At 33.6% G+C, this 21121-nt stretch overlaps 1 protein-coding gene across 1 annotated transcript in view; it reads left to right on the forward strand.

Moving 5' to 3' along the window:
• The window catches only part of RYR3 (ryanodine receptor 3), a 194180-nt gene that overhangs the window by 47252 nt on the left and 125807 nt on the right, over positions 1–21121 (forward strand). Inside the window, exons 2-10 of the mRNA XM_064713454.1 lie at positions 72–191; positions 1931–2038; positions 4192–4266; positions 5254–5332; positions 7667–7779; positions 8120–8219; positions 11296–11389; positions 15102–15176; positions 15976–16132. Coding sequence (XP_064569524.1) covers positions 72–191; positions 1931–2038; positions 4192–4266; positions 5254–5332; positions 7667–7779; positions 8120–8219; positions 11296–11389; positions 15102–15176; positions 15976–16132 — 921 coding nt within the window. The remainder of the gene's footprint in view (positions 1–71; positions 192–1930; positions 2039–4191; positions 4267–5253; positions 5333–7666; positions 7780–8119; positions 8220–11295; positions 11390–15101; positions 15177–15975; positions 16133–21121) is intronic.

Here is a 21121-nt window from a genome sequence, read left to right on the forward strand (position 1 = left end):
CAGGATTTCTTAATATTATAGTGTACATATAACTTAAAAAAATTTTTTTCTTGTTCTTTGTATTGTGACAGGATGATGAAGTAGTACTTCAGTGTGTTGCCAGCATTCACAAAGAACAAAGGAAGTTTTGCTTGGCAGCTGAGGGACTTGGGAATCGCCTGTGCTTTTTGGAGCCAACATCAGAAGCTAAAGTAAGAAGCTGATACTCTCAACTGGTGTAACTGATCAGTGAATGTTAACCTACTTACTCACAAGCACATTTAATTATGGTTTCTTAAATATGATGCTAGAGGGACCTTATGTATGCTTTTCTTCCTGACTGCATCTTAGAATTGTTTGCAAAAATTTCCCAGAGATTCCAAATAAATTTTGAGGCACACCTGATAAGAGTGAAAAGCTGCTATTCTTTAACCAAGAAACTTCCTGCAACTGAAACACTCCCTATTTTCAAGATTAGTTCTCCAGACTGTTATTAATATTTAATTTCACTGAATTCCCTTATTTCTGTTACTGCTGTGGGTTCAAATATATTGATACACTGGACCAATAATTTTAGAAGCATTGTCACCTGTCAGTTACTGGTGTTAAGTGTTACTCCTGACTTCATTATCAATCAGGAAGTTGAATGTACAGGGACAAGAATGATTAAGTAAAAGAAAATTTTAGAAGATTAAAAATGGAAAATTGAAAAAAGAAGCGAGAGAGATGTGAAGGAAAAAACCCCCCAAATTCCTCGAGGGTAATTATCAGAGCTGGAGAGGGGAAAAGAGAGAAGGGATGAAACTGTAAACCTCTACTAAAGCATAATGTTAGGAATAAACCAAGGAGAGGAAGACCTCCTCTTTCTCTTTGGTTCTCTCTGCATATTTTTCCTTAATTGTTTTTATTTTTTCACTTTTCATCACCTTAAAATGCGGCATTATCAAGACTTTTATTCTCTCTCTGATTTCAAAAAGAAGTACATATCCACTTTAAAGCTCATCCTCAGCCGTGATCTTTATCATGAATCACAGAACACAGAGTTGTTAAAGTTGGGAAGAGTCTCTGAAGGTCACCTAAGTGCAAAATCTACTTAGAATAGCTTCAGACAGAACAGATTGCTTAGGACTCTCAGATCAGAGTTTGAGTGTCTCCAAGGGTGGAGACTTTACAACCTCTCTGGGCAACCTGTTTTACTGTTTACCATGCTCACAGTAAGAGTAGGGCAGTTTTGTCATATTTAAAAAGTATTTCCTGTATTTCACTTTGTATCAATTTACTCTTGTCCTTTCGCTGGGTTCTGCTGTGTAGTCTCTGGATGTCTTTGTGCTTTCTGCCATATATTTTTGTACATTGTTGGTTTCCCTTGAGACCTTTTTCTCTTGAACATATCTTTCTTTGGACATATCAGTGCCAAGAAATTGGAAAAAAAATAAAAAACTGTTGTGAAATTTCATGTTTCATAACAGCAGACATATTGATTCAAAAATTAGGAATTCCTTAAAGAAATCATATTATTATGTCATTAAATTCTGAATCTCAGCCATCTAGTCACTACTGTAAATATCTTCTATCAACCTCTTACATGGTATAAGATCTTATACCTTCTCTTTTGTCAGTGATATTACAGAACAAGTACAATGTCCATGGTGTCATTCTAAAAGGCAGGAAAACAATAATACATAGGGGGAAAATTTTTGCATTTGAACCTGAAGCTTCATTTTACTGTGAGGAATACAACTCAATGAAAGTAAAATGGCTGTGTTGTTAATTCATTAAGAATGGATTTATATTGCTTTCATACAGGACAGTAGTATCTACCTCAAATACAAATGAATAGGCATAAAGTATAGATTCAAAAATTAAAATAAACACATGTTCCAACACACTTTTCATCCTGTTTCACCTGTTCTGCTGATCTGTTCTTGCACTGTTTAATTTATTTTTACAGTATGTCCCTCCAGACCTCTGTGTCTGTAATTTCGTCCTTGAACAATCACTGTCTGTCAGAGCCCTTCAGGAAATGCTGGCCAGCACAGGGGAAAATGCTAGTGAAGGGGTAAGTAAATTGACCTCAAAGAACATTAAATCTAAGTACAGATTTTCCTCATTTCTTTTCTTGTCCAGGATTTTCTAGAAGAGGTTCTTGATGTCATAGTATTCTTGGGACATTATTGCTCCAGTTGTGTAATCACATTAATTTCTCTTTGGCAGTGAGGAGCTGGTGCAACTATTTTGACAATGGTGATCTACAAATCCAGAAACAGCATCAATTTGATTGTTTTGACCCTAATTTTCCAATTTCAGCTCAATCAAATTAAATCGAACTTTCATTCTATTACAAACAGAGCATGATAAAACTATGTCTTTACTTATTTTACAACTTAATGGCTTATTCTGTGCTTCAGATCTTTAACTGGGACATATCATTGCACAGATGTAAAAGATGGAGTTATATCACCTTTGAACTTGCATTGTCAACCTTTGCATACATGGTTTTCAGACTTCATTAATGCAGATCTTTTGTTTTCCACTGCATAAAAAAGTCGTATTCTTTATTTTTGAAATTACATTGCATTCTATAAAAGAAGTCTTGATTAAAATAAAAACATATGCTTAGAAATCAAAAGATCAATTTAAAAATTTATAGAATTTTTAAGAAATGACATAATTTTTAATATTTCAAAATATTCACCCCAAACTACAGCTGAAAGATTTAATCTGAGGTTAATAATGATATACGAATATTTAATTTGGAATTGGAAGTAGAAGACATATAATCTCTGATAAAAATTATCACTGTTGCTTAAGGAGCAGAAGGCAACAAAAAATAATGTAATCTGTTGTACTGTATTTATTTTGAAACTATCTTGTCCTTCATTTATTTTAAATTTAGGTACAATCCATTGAGGAAACTGTAATAGGAACACAGCAGTTCATACTAAAAGCAAGGCTGAAATAAAAAATTATTTGCTTTTCATACTAAATTTAGTTTGAACCAGAGTTCTGCTGCTAGTTTCAGATTTTTCTAGAGAAAGACTGTAGATTATTCAATTTGGAGGCTTTGTTGTGTTGGTTTGGTTGTGTTGTTTTCTTCTTTTGTTTTTTTTTATTTTTATAAGTCAAACTTGCAAGTGATTAATTTAAAAACTTTCACTAATAAAATAGCAGAAGGGTTTCATTGCTTGTTCTCAGTATTCATGTACTTGTTGCAAACTGAATACATGTAATTTTCTTTTGACAACCTGTTTGTAATTACAATTGACTTTGCTGCAAACTTTTTCCTTTTTAATTTAAAAAAAAGTTTTAATGTATAAAAGAGGTGTTATAGTCACTGCTACATACTTTTCCAGTTTTCTTTACCAAACAGTGACAAATTTCTGCAGGATTAAAAGAAGTTTTTATGAATGGCATGTTTTGAATAAGCTTGGCAGTAGTTTAACTTATGTATTGTTCACAGCATGCAAAACCATTTGCCTACACATGTATAACCATTATTTGAGCTCTTGGAATATCCTTAAATTATCTTTGTCCCTTTCAAATGAATCCAAGGATGAAAACTGGCCTTAAATGCCATCCAAAAGGAACATAAAAGAAATGTGCTCTAAAGGAAGCAAATGGAAAAATCCAGTTTTGCTTCTCCCTGTCTTTTCATAGTTTTACATATTCAAAATTAATAACGGTACTTGGTTGAAACTGTGGATGCAGTTGCTTTAACGAATCTGAATTATGTTAAAGATTAATATTAGCAAGTAGATATTCTCAGTATATGCTTAAACTATTCTGGGCATGTTATTTTCTCTTTCAGAATGTTATTTTCTCTTTCAGATTTCAGTTTCTGTATATATATATATATATTTATGTTGTTATTTTTTTTTAATGCCTGCATGAAGTTTATAAGAAAGGTAAGTGGTATCTTATTTAATTTAAAATATGTTTTTTGCAAATGCTGTGTTTTACCAAATCGTAATAAAAATCAGGTAACAATAAAAGTCTTTGTCAAAAAACAATATTTTATCCCCTTGGCAGGTATTTGGCAATTGTTGTATCGACTTCATTATTATTATTTTTCCCCAGTGTGTTCATTTCATACTTTGTTGGAATATTTGCACTCCTTCCTTGAACTGCCACAGCTCTTCATGTTGTTGTGTAGTTCTGATCATGGTGCACTCAGAGCAGTGGAGTTCTGACCTTCTCCATCCTGTTCTGCAGGCAGCCCAAGGGGGTGGCCACCGGACCCTGCTGTACGGCCACGCCATACTGCTTCGACATTCCTTCAGCGAAATGGTAAGTGCGGAGCACCACCTGCACAGAACGAGTAGCCTGAGTGAGAAATGTCTTTTCACCAAAATAAAAAAACTAAACATTTGGAATTATGCTCCTTCCAAGCTATCTTCTGTGCTAGATGAGAAAGAAGCTAATAACTTGTGGTGTCTCATCACAATAGAATTGTTTAAATTCAGATTCTTGATCTAACTCAGAATTGTAGTTGAAAAGCTCCTAAAATCTATTATTTCTGCATCTTTAAGGAATCTTCCATTAGCAAGAACTTCTACAGCAAATGAATTTCTTCTGATATATGTTATTTTCTCCCCCATCATATTTTATAAGATAAGGTATTCCATTTGACATCCCATATCTTCCATGGATTATGTCCACGAAGATGCTGTCTTCAGGCTGCCTTGTATAAATTTCATCATACTAGATTCTACAACTGAAAAATTTCAGCTGTTTTCAATCTTTGACCTACTAGGACCCATGTAAATACACCTAATACAAGGCAAAAGAAATGAGAAGTCAGGAAAACACTTTTCCTCCTTTTTCCTGTACTAGAAAATGGTACATTAATCTTGAAATGCTACATTAATCTTCTATGTTGCTTATGTTTATGAACCTTGAAAATTGTAGTTGCCTTGATATAGCAGAGCTGCAAGTATAATTACTACCTTTTGGTATGTTTTTAATATTTTCATAAATCAAACTTATTATCATAGAGTTGTAATTAGATGTTTGCCAGTTATTATCTGATGAGCTGTATGAAACTTCAGAAGGTAGAAGCTAAATTGCACAGCTGAAGTGGAAATGTGCTGCAGTGGAAAAGGATTTTGATGTTTAAAGTTCAGGAAGAGCTTCTGTATGAATAACAACATCATCTTTAACTTATTAAAAAATTAAATATGATAGTAAGACGAAGTAATGTGAATGTATTAATTTGGCATGTGTGTTAATGGATACTGTTGGGATTTTGTTTACAATAATGTCACTGTTTTGCAGTATTTGACATGTTTAACATCATCAAGATCCCAGACAGATAAACTTGCATTTGATGTGGGATTACGAGAAAATGCAGCAGGTATGGCAAGTTATTTTTGAAGGAGAATGAGTTACCCATTTCTGGTTTTAGAAGAGAGATTGTGTTTAATGCAACTGTAAGCTTATGAATGGGATCTTTCAGTGTTCATCAGAAAAAAGGTGACTGAAAGAAATGACTGTTAGTATTAATGTGAGAGAGTCTTGCAATTAAACTGACTTAACACAGCTGCAATAAAATGCTTGATAATTGTCAAAGTAAAACATTTCTGTTGATGCTTTTGTAGGTTTTTGTTTTTTTTTTGTTTTGACACTTAAAGTACAGAAAAGCCACATACTGGTGTATTCACAATATACATTGTAAACAGGTAAGAAAAGAAATTTGCAACTTGTAGTGCAGGAAACCAGAAAATATGTAGTGAACACACTGCTAAAAGAGCTGGACAGAAATAAATTTGTAATATGGACAAACCAATAATGGGACAAAGTGAAGGAGACACAACACAGACATGACATTATGATAAAGATTTAAAATCTAATTAGTGTATTTCTGGGAGTACTGCCATTGCCATTACTGCTGATGGAAATATAGTGAAAAAAAAATTGTGCTTCCATGAAATACATAAAAATTATGAGTTGCCACTGGAGCTATATTAAATAAATTTAAAGGTAACTTAGCCACAAAGAGCCAGAAATACACTTTAATGCTGCTGTGTACATAGTGCTCATGGTTACTGAAAGTTATGAGTACTCCTCAGAAAGTAACAGGTGACTCTGTAATAATCAGGCCCATTCATGTGTCTTGAAGGGAAAATCTAAGTACTTGTATACACACTTCATTCATATAAAGCTCAAATAATGAAATACTGTTTGTGTTAATATAAATCTGGGCTTTCAATTGTTTTTTCATTCTTTTGAAAATTAAAATCAAATAGACTAATTGATGATGCAGAGACACTGGCAGTGTAGGTGTTAAAACCTTTGTAAATCATAATCTTTGAACCCGTTCAGGTGACTCTCTACAAAAGTTTGTCTTTTGCATGAGTGAGGTTGGTCTTTCAGTTGTTTATAGCCGTAGAGAAGGTTGCTTTAGACAGATAGCAGCAGCCTACTACTTGACTGTCTTTGATTGTTGCCTTAGATGGAGAACATTTTCTTTAGGAATATTGAGAAAAGGAATGTATGTGGTAAAAAGAATATGTGTGTTTAATCACTACTAAAATAGTTTCAGTGAAATCTGTTTTTAAAATTTTATACCTTTTTTTAGAATTATTGTACATATATCTGCTTCTATCTATGAGGTTTTATAACAAGTATATGTAGTTGTTTAATTGATATTTGCTTAACTGTACATACACAAGAAAACCCATGTACACATAGGTAAGATTAAGAAAAGCTAAATTTTGTTTCTGCACAGAGGGCTTGTCTGGAAAGCTCATAAACTGAGTACTATAATATCATTTTCCCTTGCTCTACTCCCTCACATATGAAACTGTGCTAATGAATCAGTTTCTGCTACAGGAAGTATTCTTCACGTAGCAGAGGGAAAAGCCTTTGGCTGTAAAAAATTATTCCCTTCGAAGATTTTGCATTTTACATCTGTATGGATGTAACTTCTATTTATTGTCTTTGCTATAATTAGTTTCATAACCTTCAGATTTTGTTTTAAGGAGGTTTTACATGAAATATCCTAATCAATCAAACAAATTTTTCTACTTTGATTCTACCAAATTGCCCTTTATTTTTTCCCACTTTTTTTTTTTCCCACTTTGTCTGGTAAGAAAGTTTTATTCAACTTGTTTTCTTCAAGGTCTTTCACACTCTGAAGAGTGTGAAATGAACTAGGTAATCTTCTCAGAATGTGTGTGTGTGTGTGTAACCTGGATCTTACGTTTCATATGTAGGAAACGTTCTATGGTTGTCACCCTTAGGCTTGGCTATTTTGTATGGTCTGTAGGGCTAATGGAACTGCTTCTAGGTTTGTTGTGCTATGTGATACAGAAGGTTAGGAATTAAATACGACAATTAAACAAAAGAAGTGACAAAAAGTGATAAATAAGACCAAGGTAGGTGTCAGCAATTTCCTGGCAAGGAGAGTCTCCAAGGGAGAGCAGGTCTGAGTAGTGTTTTGTAAACAATCCCTTTAGAAGTACTTGAAAAGGGAAATATCATAATATGGAAAAGATTATATGAGAAAAAGTTTCAAGCAAAAAGAAAACACCAAAAATTATTGAAAATAGAAACAATGTGGTTTTATAAGGTGAATGTCTTATAAGGCAATTTTCATAATTATATTTTAGTGATATATAAAGATATACTTAGATTTCTTGGGAGTTGTCTGTTTTGGAGAACCTTGATTAGTGCCTCTGTCATTTAGGTGAGGCATGCTGGTGGACAATACACCCTGCTTCTAAGCAAAGGTCAGAAGGTGAAAAAGTTCGAATAGGTGATGACCTTATCCTGGTCAGCGTGTCCTCTGAGAGATACCTGGTGAGTTTGTTTCTATAGATAGTGGTCAAATGGTGGGAAAATACAAAGTTCTGTGGGGATATCAGGAGATTGGTTGGAATTCTTATGAATTATTTTTGTCTAATCTATGGAGTAATGTCTCATTGTAATGCATTTTTATTTTTCCCCACTGAAAGGGGGCTGTGTGTGTGTGAAGCAAGACTGCTTCCATGCTTTTTCCCCAAATTTTAGAATAATACTAATTTTAGAAGAAATTTGTATATTTCATTTATGATACATTCTCTTCTGTTTATAAATTAACATACTAAAAATTCTAAGTGCATAATTTTCATTGTTTCCTGTTACCATTGTCTTGTTTCAGCATCTCTCCGTGTCAAATGGAAATATTCAGGTGGATGCCTCCTTTATGCAGACACTATGGAATGTACATCCTATATGTTCAGGAAGCAGTATTACAGAAGGTTTGCCATTTTATTTAGACATGTATATAAATTAGACTAATTTGTATGCTTTTGATAAAGAGAAAAGTTAAAAAAACAAATTCCCCTCAGAATGTCAACCAAAAAGTTTAAAGAAAACAAAGAAAAGCTAAATGAGTGCTGTAAGTTTAGAGTAACAAACCTTTAAAAGCTGCATGATCAATGAAGGCTTAGTTTAATTTGGGGGAGTAGGAGCTGCAGAATAACTAAAGCCAGAAAACGTAGGTTTTTGCATACAATTTTCCTAAATACTGTTCTCCCACTACAGACAAAACAGAAGAGAGATGAAGGTACAGGCAAAATGAAAAGCAGTTTTCTCAAAGTTCCTATTTCAGTCTCTTAGTTCTGCTTTTTACAGACATTTCCGTAACATCCCGACATACAAACATGCATCCTTACTGTATTATCTTATTCAGCCTAAATCCTACACCACAGGGTCAGGATTTCTTCTGGAAAATTTTATGGCACTTCATGGTCATGTTTGAGTCATTGACCATGTTTGTCATGGTCACCTTATTCTGAGAAATGTCTTGTTCTCTACTGAAAGTCTGGTCCACTCAGTATCTCCTTATTTCAGTGCCATAGTTTGTCATTAACACTGTTGTAGCAAACACTGTGCTTCACCTTTGCTGTTCTCTATTCCAAGTATCAGCACTCAACATCCACAAACAATGTCTTGAAGTTAGGATAATTTTGTGTCACTTATCTGTAAAACTTAGCATTTATGATATACTAGTATACAATAACATAGGACATTAACGGAGCTTTAAGGGAACTGAGAGAAATATCCCACTTCCCTTGGATCAGCTACAGTAAGTCTTGATAGAAGATGACTTACCCTGGTGTTAGACTTAATTTAGTAGTCTTTTTTTTTTTTAATCTATGGTTGGGTTTTTCTAACCCGAAGTGGTTTAAATCAGCATATCAGAGTATTTCTGTGCACTAGCCTATAAGAAACTTGTCTCAGAGTGTTAGGTTTTAATTTTAAAATCATATGAGATATGGATTTTGCTTGTAATAATTTCTGATTGCTTTGGCATGCTGGAGTTTGATATTTAAAAATGGCTGTCTGGAGGCCTGTCCTTGTGGATCAGAAATAGAACAGGGATCTACCCTCAAAAAGTCTGAGTTTTTTCGGCCTTTACAGGTAAAACAAAAAGAAGCAAAGAGAAAAGCCATCCTACAGCAAAGTTTAAAACTTGTAACATATGAAAAATATGAGCTACACAGAGAGATCATGGAAGACCAGAGGTATATTTTAGATTTCTGTACCTGAAGAGATTTGGCAGCTAAACTTTCTAGGAGCTTACAGAATTAGAGTAATTGAGGTTGGAAAGGATCTGGTCCAAGCCACTGTCCGGTTGATCCACTAGAACATGTTGCCTAGGAATATATTTAGACAGGTTTGGACTCTCTTCAGGGGTGGAAACTTCACAACATGCCTGGGCAACCTGTGCCAGTGCTCAGGCACATTCCCAATGAAAAAGTGTTTCCCGATGTTCAGACCCTACAATGTTTCACTGTGGGCCCATTGCCTCTGGTTCCATCACTGGGCACAGCAGGAGAGACTTTGATCTCATAGTCTACATTGATAAGATCCCTTCCCTTCCCTTCCCTTCCCTTCCCTTCCCTTCCCTTCCCTTCCCTTCCCTTCCCTTCCCTTCCCTTCCCTTCCCTTCCCTTCCCTTCCCTTCCCTTCCCTTCCCTTCCCTTCCCTTCCCTTCCCTTCCCTTCCCTTCCCTTCCCTTCCCTTCCCTTCCCTTCCCTTCCCTTCCCTTCCCTTCCCTTCCCTTCCCTTCCCTTCCCTTCCCTTCCCTTCCCTTCCCTTCCCTTCCCTTCCCTTCCCTGTGTGATATGCACCAGCTCTTAATCATCTTAGTGGCCTTTTGCTGTATTTGGCCCTCTTATTCTGAGTGGCCCAAAATTATTTGCATAATCCAAAATACTGTAATTTAAAAAAAAGTTTGGGTGAATAAGAAGAGAAGTAGATTTTCCTGTGTCAATCAATTTTTTCTCAAGTACTTAGGCTTTGGTTTTACATACATTCTCAGAATGGTTTATGTGAGAGATGGTCATATGTCAAAAGACATAGCAGTCTAGCTCAAGTGGAATGAAGAGAGAGTGAGATTTCCTGAGTCTAAAACTGGATTAGGAATTAGAAAATGCTGTTTCTGTAATATTTGTAAAGCCATCAAGAAAACATAAATAACAGGAAAGTACATTTCCCCCATTATTTCTTTGCTTTGACATTTATATTAATTGGCAAGATGGTAATTGTTAGTTACAGTTTTCCTCATTTACAAAATCAAATTTATGTTGAATCAGCTGGCCAGTATGAAAGCTTCCCTCTACTCTTTCTCCTTAATGTGTGCTCCTTTAAAAGGCAGTACCTTCACTTACAAGGTCAGAATGGTTTGGACTAGGATCTGATGAGTCATCGTCCTACACCTTCTTTGTCTTTTCATTTTTAATGTGAGGCAGAGGGCCTGGTTTTGACCTGTACTCTTTGTGTTAAATGGGTTGGAAAGATAGCTTCCATTAAACTTAGTCTTCAGATCTGCAAAGTGTTTTTCTGTCCTCTGTTTCCTGCTGCTGCTGTGCATCTTTGATTTTGACAAAAATCAAAAATTTCAGAAAAAAAACAATGAAAATTTGAAACTGCTTTGTATTGAAATAATTTAGACTGTATTAAGGGGGAGGAAACTATGGTATTATCTATTTGATTTGGCTTTTACCTAAAACATTCGATTTTCAAAGCCATAATTGTTTTTGTTGTTTTAAAGAAGGTTTTAACTTCCTTTTCTGTCTCAGAATCCAAATCTGAGTTTTAAATGTTAAAAGTTTTTGTTTTGTTTTGTTTTCATTTTCAGAAGAATTTATTTTTTTAAGATACTAAAAGTAGTATGTTAACACATTAGTTTTTTTCTTGTTTAGATTTAGTTATGAGTGAAAATTTGGAAAATAGATCTTATCTGGGTCTTGAATTTTTTAAACTTTTATGGGGGTGTTCATTCATTCATAGTCAATATTTTAGCTTGTAAATGAGCTTCTTTTTCAGGATATCTTCTTGGTGGGCATGTAGTACGTTTTTTCCATGGTCATGATGAGTGCTTGACAATTCCATCTACAGACCAGAATGATTCGCAGCACAAGTAAGTGATGGTGGTGCATTTTTTTAATATTTCCTTCTTTCAGAAAAGAAACAGGATGTCAGTTGAATTTCAGGTTAGGTAGATTTAACACTCTTTACAGCAGTCTGTAATTAGGCAGTGACATTGTACAAGAAATTGAGACCTACTAAGCTGAAAATCTGTCATGAGTTCTTTCATTGTTGAAATTTAAGTAGTTGATTCTCACTGATATTTTATCCTGTTATATTGCTTGTCTCTAGCTCATACTGCTACAAGTAGAGGTAAGAAAGTGTTAGCAGGAAGATGGTAATGTGAAAAAAAATCCATGAAAAATCTCTGTAAGTTTGGCCTCTGCAATGACTTTACTATTTTATATATAATTTTCACCTTTTTTTGCAAATTTTAAGCTTTCTCTGTTTTGATTAACATATTAAAAAAATTACATCATACTAGCTAGATTAAACTACTTTTTTATTAAACTTCTATTTATGGATGTCATCCATTATGTTGATTTATTATTTTAATTTTTCTGTATTTTAAAAATTTTTCATTAATCAGAAGCAAAGCAAACTAGTAATTTTGCTGCGCAAACCTGCTAGCTTTAAAATCATCTTAAACAAATAAGATCTTTCTACCTATTGTGGCAAATAAGTTATGCTTTAGGTAATATGATACCAGAAGTAACATTGAATTATGTCAGGTAAACTTGTCAGCTCTAAATTTGCCATGTTTACATTTCTGAGGAGCAAAAATGTCTCCAAGTCCTAAAGAGAACCCAAACTTAAAACCAGAAAAATTGACTGTGTGAATTTTTTGTGGCTGTTTTCTTCATATGTGTAAAGAAAAAGAAAAAATATTTTGACTGTGTGTGAAAATGTAAACCTAATATAAAAAAAGTGACAGATATGTTATGTTGCCTTTAGACTTATTTTATAAAAGACCTGTTTTAAAAAGGTTAAAATAGATGCTGAGATGTTTCAGTGTGTTCAGAAATGCTGCTCTTTGCTACTTCTCTTGCTTATCTGGAAGTCAGATATAGCTAATATTAAAACTAATTGTAACAACCTATTCCCCAGTGATGTGATTCTTTATGTAGGGTTGATGTGTATTGTTACTGCTTTAAGATTTTTTTCCATGTTTTTTATGCTGAGTAAATAAAAGGGTAAAATTAAAATGTACGTTTGTATGAATGAAATCTGTATATTTGTAATCCCAAAATTGGAAAAATTGTGAATGCTATATTTAACATTTCCAAAAGTGTGATAGTGATAGATGACTTGAAGTTGTCCTTGTCTTTTGTCTTTATGAGCTGTGTAATAGATATAAGGCCAAGTTTTTATTGTGTCATAGTTGTAGGAGTTATGTTTACATTATTAAAACAATATGAAAATACAAAAAACCCCCAAATAGTAATAAGAATAGCAGAGAGATGTAGAAAATGGTTGTGTTTGTTTCCATCTCTTTATTTAATCAGTTCTATGCATTTCATTAGGAATGTTAAATAAGTTAAGTTAGACGAGAGTAAAGATTTCTCTTCATAAAACAAAAAATTTATTTTTGGACATTTCTGTAAATAATGCTCTTTAACAATCCACATTGAGACTATTCTCTGACAAGAATCCTAAAGTCCTTTTTTATAGGCCAGATGGAAATACTTGGGGTGGACATATTGGACATCACAAAGGTTAGCTTGGCAAGAAAAAAACAGATGGATACACAGAATAAATTAGATGAAAAAAATGTTGGGAAAAGGCAGCAATTCTTTTTTACATGCAGCTCTGTTACCCAAAGAGCAGGTCACTAATTCTAGTCCAGCATTGCACATAGAGGAAGCTGGAAAAAGAGCTGAATTTTTTAAAAGTATAGAAATCAAAAGTATGAGATGAAGAGAGACTATGACTATATCAAGTGAACTGAGCTGTCTCTGTGATACTGAACTACACCATGACAGTCCTTTAGAGACTATCTAAATGGTTGTGTTGGGCCAAGGAGATGTGAAGGAGGTCAGAGAGAGTGGAAATGAATGCATAGTTTTGAGCTTAGCTAGGATTTAGAGTCTGCCAAAAGTAAAATCAGTAAGGTCAGCGGGACTAGAGACATAGAATGAAAATGGAGAGCTCCAGATATTTATTATGCATTCAGTATATTCAGAGAATCAAGTAACAGCCCAGGTTGGAAATGACCTTGAAAGATCAAATTCATAGAGACTGGAAATTAAGATGAGTTGAAAGGTAGGGATTTTTTTGTTTATTTTTATTCTAGAGTACCAATAGATTTTCATGCAAGATAAGATGTGTAGGGAATATTACTACCTTTACTATGAGGAATATTTATTCTTATTCTTCTGGTGAACTAACATTTTTGAAATGTTTGATATCACATCTGTGCCCTTAAATGTGACTCCTAAATAAACTAGAGGTGTAAATACAAGTCCCTCATCTTATAAAGCTGTTGGGTGCAAGTGATTAGCCAGTGCTCCATTATGCTTCATGATTCATCCAGGATTTAATTTGTTTTGCTCAGGAAAGAGACCCTTAAGTGTTCTTAGTAGAAGAAAATGTGTAGAAATACTTGCTCAGATATGAAAAACAAAACTTTTGTTTCAAAAGTTGATTTTCATGTCCATTGTCACATAAGAACAATACTAAAGAGCTTTTTTATTTTTTTTGCCTACTAGCTGTCCAAAATAGGAAAAGAATTTGACAATTTGAAAATCTGCATTTCAAACTTTAATTCAGCTATTTAACAGCTAGATTGTGACATCTTTATGCTTGCATTTGCTGTATTCAGTTGAGTTTGCCAGAGCAGGAAGGCAGATTTTAAATTCCCTTGCTGCGCGTTTTTTCAGATACTTCACTATGATAGAAGATCCAGCTTCTGTGCATGTTAGGGTGGATTAGTCCTTCTCAGAGAAATAACATGTGAGAAAGCTTTTGGTAGGCATTCAGACCTTTCCTATTTTCCGTTATATTTCCTACACTCGTTACAAATGAGAAAGTATATACAAATTCTGGTGATTAGATGACAAGACATGACTGTTTATTAAAAACATTAAAAACTTCCTGTTAACAGGGCTAATCCACCATAGTTTTTCTTTGCTTGTACTTGATTATTGAGTGGAATATTATTTGCTGAACTAGAACACATTACCAATCCTCAGCTATAGTTCAAGAAAACTAAATTATAGTAAAGGCTTAAGCCTCTCACTTCCTGTTTTTATTTCTCTGAACGCATTATCAATTTTGTGAGGATTACGATACAGAATTTTTGTAATCACCACAATTTCGGGCCCTTTAATAAGAAACATAGAAATAATTTTTGGAGTGAAGTCTCTGATGTTGTGTTCTCATTGTTTTCATCTGAAAATGTATCTCTTTATTTTAAAATATGGTATGTATTTGAAACCATTGTTATTGTAGATTAATATCTTGAGAACTGTAGGAATTACATATTTTTATGGCTGATTAAATGGCAGGAATAGTTTCCCAGCCACTTTCAAGGCTAGGCATTTTATCAGCTCCTGAGACAGACTACCTTAATGGAAACAATCTAATTTACCTGGGACATTTGGTTTATCTATCATAGTTTCACTGAGGAGTAGGAATCTTCTGTGTATTCAATGACATTTATTTACTGGGGGAAAAGTAGTGAGTCATGTACAGTTTCCAGAGAAGTTATAAATACTATATAAGCACAAATAAACATAAGATGGCCTTCTGAATCTTTTCTGTAGGAAAGTATTTTATGAAACTGGAGGAGCTGGCATTCGAGCAAGATCATTGTGGAGAGTAGAACCCCTTCGAATAAGGTTAGCAACTTTTTGTTATATGTTGGTTAGCAACTTTTGTTATATTAATAGAAATTTGATTGTTACAGACCCTTAATACAGAATATATATTTGCCACACTTCATGATATGTGTTAGTAGGCTCTGTGTCAATAATAAAAAGCAATGTACTGTGATAGAATAGATTTTTTTCTGTTTCCCATATCAAAAGCAGCACTACGTATGAGATATGTGTACTTAAAGCATCACTTCTTTTCAAAAGCAAAATGCATTCCTAGTTTTACTGGGAGTTTTATAAGCATGAGTGGAAATAAGAGGAATAATACCTACCCCTTCTGTATTTCTTGTTTTTGGGGTTTGTTAAAGATTATCTCCTTCCTATGTGATTATATGTCTGTTATTTCCCTGCAAGTGAAATTTCAATATATCTCATAAGAGTGTGTGTGGCCTTTGATGGCCATCTGAACTATGTGTTTTACCCTAAGTGTGTTTGTAAGTGAAATACTCTCATAGCTAACACAGATGTAGCATGTCAAGTCCCCACTTAGGTTTAATTTATTTAGTCAGTCAACTAAAAGACAGTAGTTGATTTACACACATAGGATTTTTTATGGACACCCATACGCCTTTCCAGGGTTCCCTTTGCAAATGAATTAACAGTTCTGCATCTGATGTAATGCAAGTATTGCAATCAGAACCAAAAAACGAATATATACATATATATATATAGCATACTCTATTTTCTGAACATCCTTTAAAACCTAAAGAAAAAATTCTAGTTCTACTTACTTCAACTATTTTTTGATGTCTGTTATGTTTAGCTGGAGTGGAAGTAACATCAGATGGGGGCAGCCTTTTCGTCTTCGACACATTACAACAGGAAAATACTTGGCTCTGAATGAGGATGAAGGAGTAGTAATATTAGACAGAGAAAAATCAGACACAGCATCCACAGCCTTTTGTTTTAGAGCAACAAAGGTAAATAAAAACAATGCAAATTTGTTCTGAATGTGGAGCACTCAAACACTAAATCTGAATTGTTTCAACAATGGTATAAATTACTTGGAATTTTTAAATTGAAGTTAATGCTAGGGATTGTGCATTTAAAGTCAAATGTAAACAATCTGTATCAAGAATAACAAAGGTTTCATGGAGGAAAAATAAGGGTGATTGACAAACTTTAGAATAAACTAAACTGTAGCCAGTTTTTAAAAAGTAGATTAAACCTAAATACAGTGCAAGATATGGTAGTTTAATGTGAATACTTTAATAATTATAGAATTATTTTAGTTGGATAGAATCTCATTAGAGTGTTACATGTTCCAGCTCTATCTGTCATAATTGAATTCAATTTAGTTCATTTCAGTTGCTATTCTTTATGCAGTGTGCTGATAAGAACTGAACTCAATCAAATTTTTCCTAAATGTAAGGCAAATATGGCAGTGATTTCTAAACCATATGTTTTCAAATTATGCTCTTTAGTGAGCTGCTAATTGCATGTTATTAGCTTTTTCATTATTTCCAGCTGGAAAAAACATTACAAGGGAGAGAAAATGAAGAATGATTATGGAGGTAGGCAAAATTAATAACTTTTTTTTTTCCCCAGGATGTGAAAAGTTTTACAATCAAAGATGATTGAAAGTTTTTATGTTCTTTCATGATTTTACTTATAAATAGTTGCCATAACTGTTACAATGGAGTTTCTTATTAACTAAAAAAGCACTAAATTTTCCACATAATTCTGAATGCTATATGATCATTAAGAAAAAAGAAATCCCAAAGTGAAAAAGAGTCTTTGAAACTAGTTATAGCTAGATAAAATATAACAGTAAGAGTCTTGACAAATGCTAGACTTTTGTTAGTATAATAAGTCAAATACATCTTTTTAACATCTTAAAAATATCAGTGTTTATTAGTGTGACTGCATATGGTACTTCATGAATTTTTATTTTGACCAATTAAAATAATTGAAAAACTATCAGGAAATTTTATTAGATTGCTTAGATTTACTTACAACATAGTTTTTCATTTTTTATTCTGTGTAAGGCTATGCGCTATAGATTGTACATATGATGTTATGCTGGAGCATTTATTACAGATGTAATTTTTTGCCATTATTGGAAAATCATTGGTAAGAATGGCGAGTATCACAGGAGTGCCACAGTTGCTGATTAAATATTGAGTTAAAATTCGTCTGATGTACTCACTGCCTAACTGGACACCAGCTGTCCTGCTGTTTTCCAATATTTTGATCTATGCCTATAAATGTATATGTAAATATAAACGAGTAAATTTACAAGTAAATTTAAATGAGTATGTAAATTTAGTGGTTATGTATGCACATTCATAAAATTATTTATGTTATGTTGAGTAAACATGCCTGATTTTCTTACTCTTTTAGTTGAGGTGTGCTTCAAAGGCACACTAGTGAAATTAAGTGCAGTGCCCAAAATGACTAAGCAGAAGTACAGTAGTAATTGATTATGCATGCCTACTGTATTTATACATAATATGGTTGTACATTTTTATTTAAATCCAAGCTCAGTGTCTCATCATCATGTCTCATTTGTGCTGTCCTATACAGAAAATAATTTTTTTACCTCATGATAGAGTATGAATTTGGTGCCAAGAAAATAATTGTTAATTATTGTCTGGGTGTGTAAGACCTCCACTGTCCCATGAGTGGAGACACTAGTGTTTCCAAAGGTGAGGGGAGTGAGCAGTGGTAACTTTTTCTGAAGAAAGAAAGGTGATGTTTGGGAAGGGAATAAACCCCAAAGATTGACTTGGACTGTAAGAAGAAAACGGCTCTTAAAGCAAAGTGCTTCTTGCACACAGACTGAGGAGAAAAAGGACCATAGAAGTAGATAGACTAAAAAAAAAAAAAAAAATATATATATATATATATATATGCAGGTTATTTTATCTTAATTTCTGCATATGTGTACTTGTAAACATTTTACTGGTTCATTATCTCAATGAAGAAACCTTTTCATTCACATGTACCTTAACAGGGCATGAATGCAGGGAAATTTCAAGGTATCTGTCTAATGTCTTCATTCCAGTTGTGTACAGATTCTTAAAAGTAGGGTGCTGGATATCTGTCTGTTGACAGCACTCCATCCCTTAGACTAGTAGAATAATTCTGATTGAGAAGGACCTTGGGCAGCCATCTAGTCCAGCCTTTTGCTCCATGTAGGGTCAACACCAGTTCAGACCAGGTTGCTTACAATAAGCATTGCTGCTGAGTATCCAAAAGGAAATGAAACATTTCTTTGTTGTGGTATTCTTTCCAGTTTGGAAGCCAGCAAAAGAGTTCTGTAAAAAAAAAATTTATCTTTGCCAGAAAGCAGAGCTATGTGGATATACAAATCCTCAAGGCTACCCAGGAGCGTGTAACACATGAATTAAATAAAGTCACATTTTCCAGCAGTTGTTATAGAGACCCTCTTGTTGAAAAAGCACCTTCTTCCTCAATGCTGTTATATTCCACTTCAGCAATCTGTGTGTTTCTTGCTTGTCCAAACCCATGATTGCATTCATAGTGTATTTTCTCTTACTGTTTTTTTCTTTTGATGGAGAACACTGGAAATTGAAACACTAATTTTAAATTAAAAAAATCAGATTAGAGCTTACCTTAACATTTTTTTACTAACCAAGAAAAGAAGGGAAGTTTAAATGAAGTTAAGGTATATGCTAAAGAACATTATGATGATAATTTCATTGAAAATAACATATGTAATACATGCCTGTTTTGCTTCCTAATTGCTGCAAACTAATCTTACAAGCATCAGAAATTGATGGACCACCTCCCCCTCCAAATTATATCTTATATTGTTTTTAATATAGAGCTTACATTTGACCAAGTTTTAAAATGTCAACCTTTGTATTTTAAGGCAACAGATCTGTAATGCCTTGTGACAACAGAGACAGCAGTTTCTCTACACCAGATGGAATCCTGTTTTGAAATGGGATGTTCTCATTCCAGCACAGTACTTGGCTCAGTATACACTGCTGAGGAGAGTCTTGGGTCTGCTTACAAATTTCCTTGAGACTAAGCACAGTGGAAACAAGAGCATATTTAAAAATAATTGTTTATTTTAATTTGTGTAGCCCAGAATTAATATTTGAGATTTCATATTTTATTTTTGTGATGGTACGTACAATTTACAATTAACAAGTTATTGCTATAGTCTTGGTAAGTAACATTCTGACACATTAAAAAGTCATAGATGACTCATGCAGAAGGATTTGATATCATTTTAATATTACTGCCAACACGTAGCTGTCTTAGGGACTCAACATGGCATTAGAGTGTCGTAATAGTATGGTAGTAATCATAAAGTTTAATTTGGTTTTGTAATCATAGGTATTGCAAGGGTCTTTACCTACGTTTGTCTCTAAAAGTTCCAGTACTTATTTTTAAGTTAATATTTCATAATTATATTTTCCTAGTAAGCACTGCATTTCAAATGCAGTATTAAACCCTTTTTTCTACTTATTTTTTAAGGGAAGAGAAAATAAAAGGTGAAATGAAAGTTGTTGGGTTTTTTTTTTTGTCTACTGGAATGTACAAATGTATAAAGCAAATTGTACAGGGTACAATAATGCCACTAGCAAGCTCTTATATCTGTAGACCTTTTATCTTTTTCTTTTGTTGTATTGGAGTATCTATGGCTATACTTTTAGCACAATAACAGTGTGGTATATCAAAAGACAAAACTTTAATTAGCTCATGAAAGTTAGATTTAGTAAGAGTTCAGTAGACAGTTTGTTTTGCCATTCTTAGGACTGTCTAAACAAGCCATTAAAGTGGCAAAAATGTTTCCCCTGTGTTTTTATTATTGTAAAGTCTTTGTAAAGAAAGTTGAATTTATTTGTTCTGTTCACATTGCTATTCCTCATATTCCTTTTATCACGTAGGAATCGATTCTTTCTCTCTTTCTAATTCTTGCCCTTCCTCTAGTATATTAAATACCATTTGAAAATATCATTTTTGACAGCTATGCCCTCAAATTCCTTTGTTCATTCCATCTTTTTTTTTTGTTTGGTTGGTTTGGGGTATTTTTTGTTGTTGTTGGCATTTTTTCCTTTGCGACCTTCTAGGCCCATGATGTGATTTTTTTTCTTTGATTTAATTCATGGCCTGAGGGAGTTAAACTGAGACTAGGCTGTGAAAAGAGGATTTTAAAAGCCAAATTGTTTGGATATTTTACTGTTAAGATATGTACAAATATCTAGATAAGAGAAGGTTTTTTCCCCTCTTCTCCCCCAGTAATCTTTATCTGACGAGACTTTTCAGCTGTTGTAAAATACACCGTGACTTTGCACACCATGATCAAATTACTTGGCTGAAGTCCTAGAGAAGCTGGACAGAGTGCAAAGAGCAAAACATGATGAAGAAGAATTTGTGGTGTATTTTTCAGAGTGAAAACAGCCTTCCAGCCCCTAAAATAATTCTAAAAATTTATTTCTGAAATGGAAAAAATTGGGGTTTTTCACCATGTTTAGTGTTTTCAAAAGGGATCAGTATCTCTCAGTTTTTTCAAAAAAGTAACCTAATTAGGATTACTTCTTACCACACTATGATTTTTTTATCTGAAGTGTTTCTTGATGCTTGGTTGTTGATGCAGACACAATATGTGAAGAAAAAAGTTTATCTTCAGGTTTTGGTGTAAAGACAAACAATAAATTGTTGACAGTGAATTTGATTGTATTTTTCACTTAATTTCTTCACTGCAAATATGTATTGAAATAGTTCATATTTTTCTGTAGTGACAGTGCAGTCCACACAAATATGATGTGACATGTTTTCCCCATTGTCTTGTCAATGAAATGCTAGCTCCAAGGAATGTCATGTAATTTCATTCACCTTCACCTTGGCATTATAATGTTACCTCTTTCAAGTGAAATTATTGTTGAAATGTGACAGTTAAATTACATATAAATAAAAGCAGATTAGCATAG

Source organism: Zonotrichia leucophrys, chromosome 5 (genome assembly GCF_028769735.1).
Source record: "Zonotrichia leucophrys gambelii isolate GWCS_2022_RI chromosome 5, RI_Zleu_2.0, whole genome shotgun sequence".
NCBI classification, from domain to species: Eukaryota; Metazoa; Chordata; class Aves; order Passeriformes; family Passerellidae; genus Zonotrichia; species Zonotrichia leucophrys.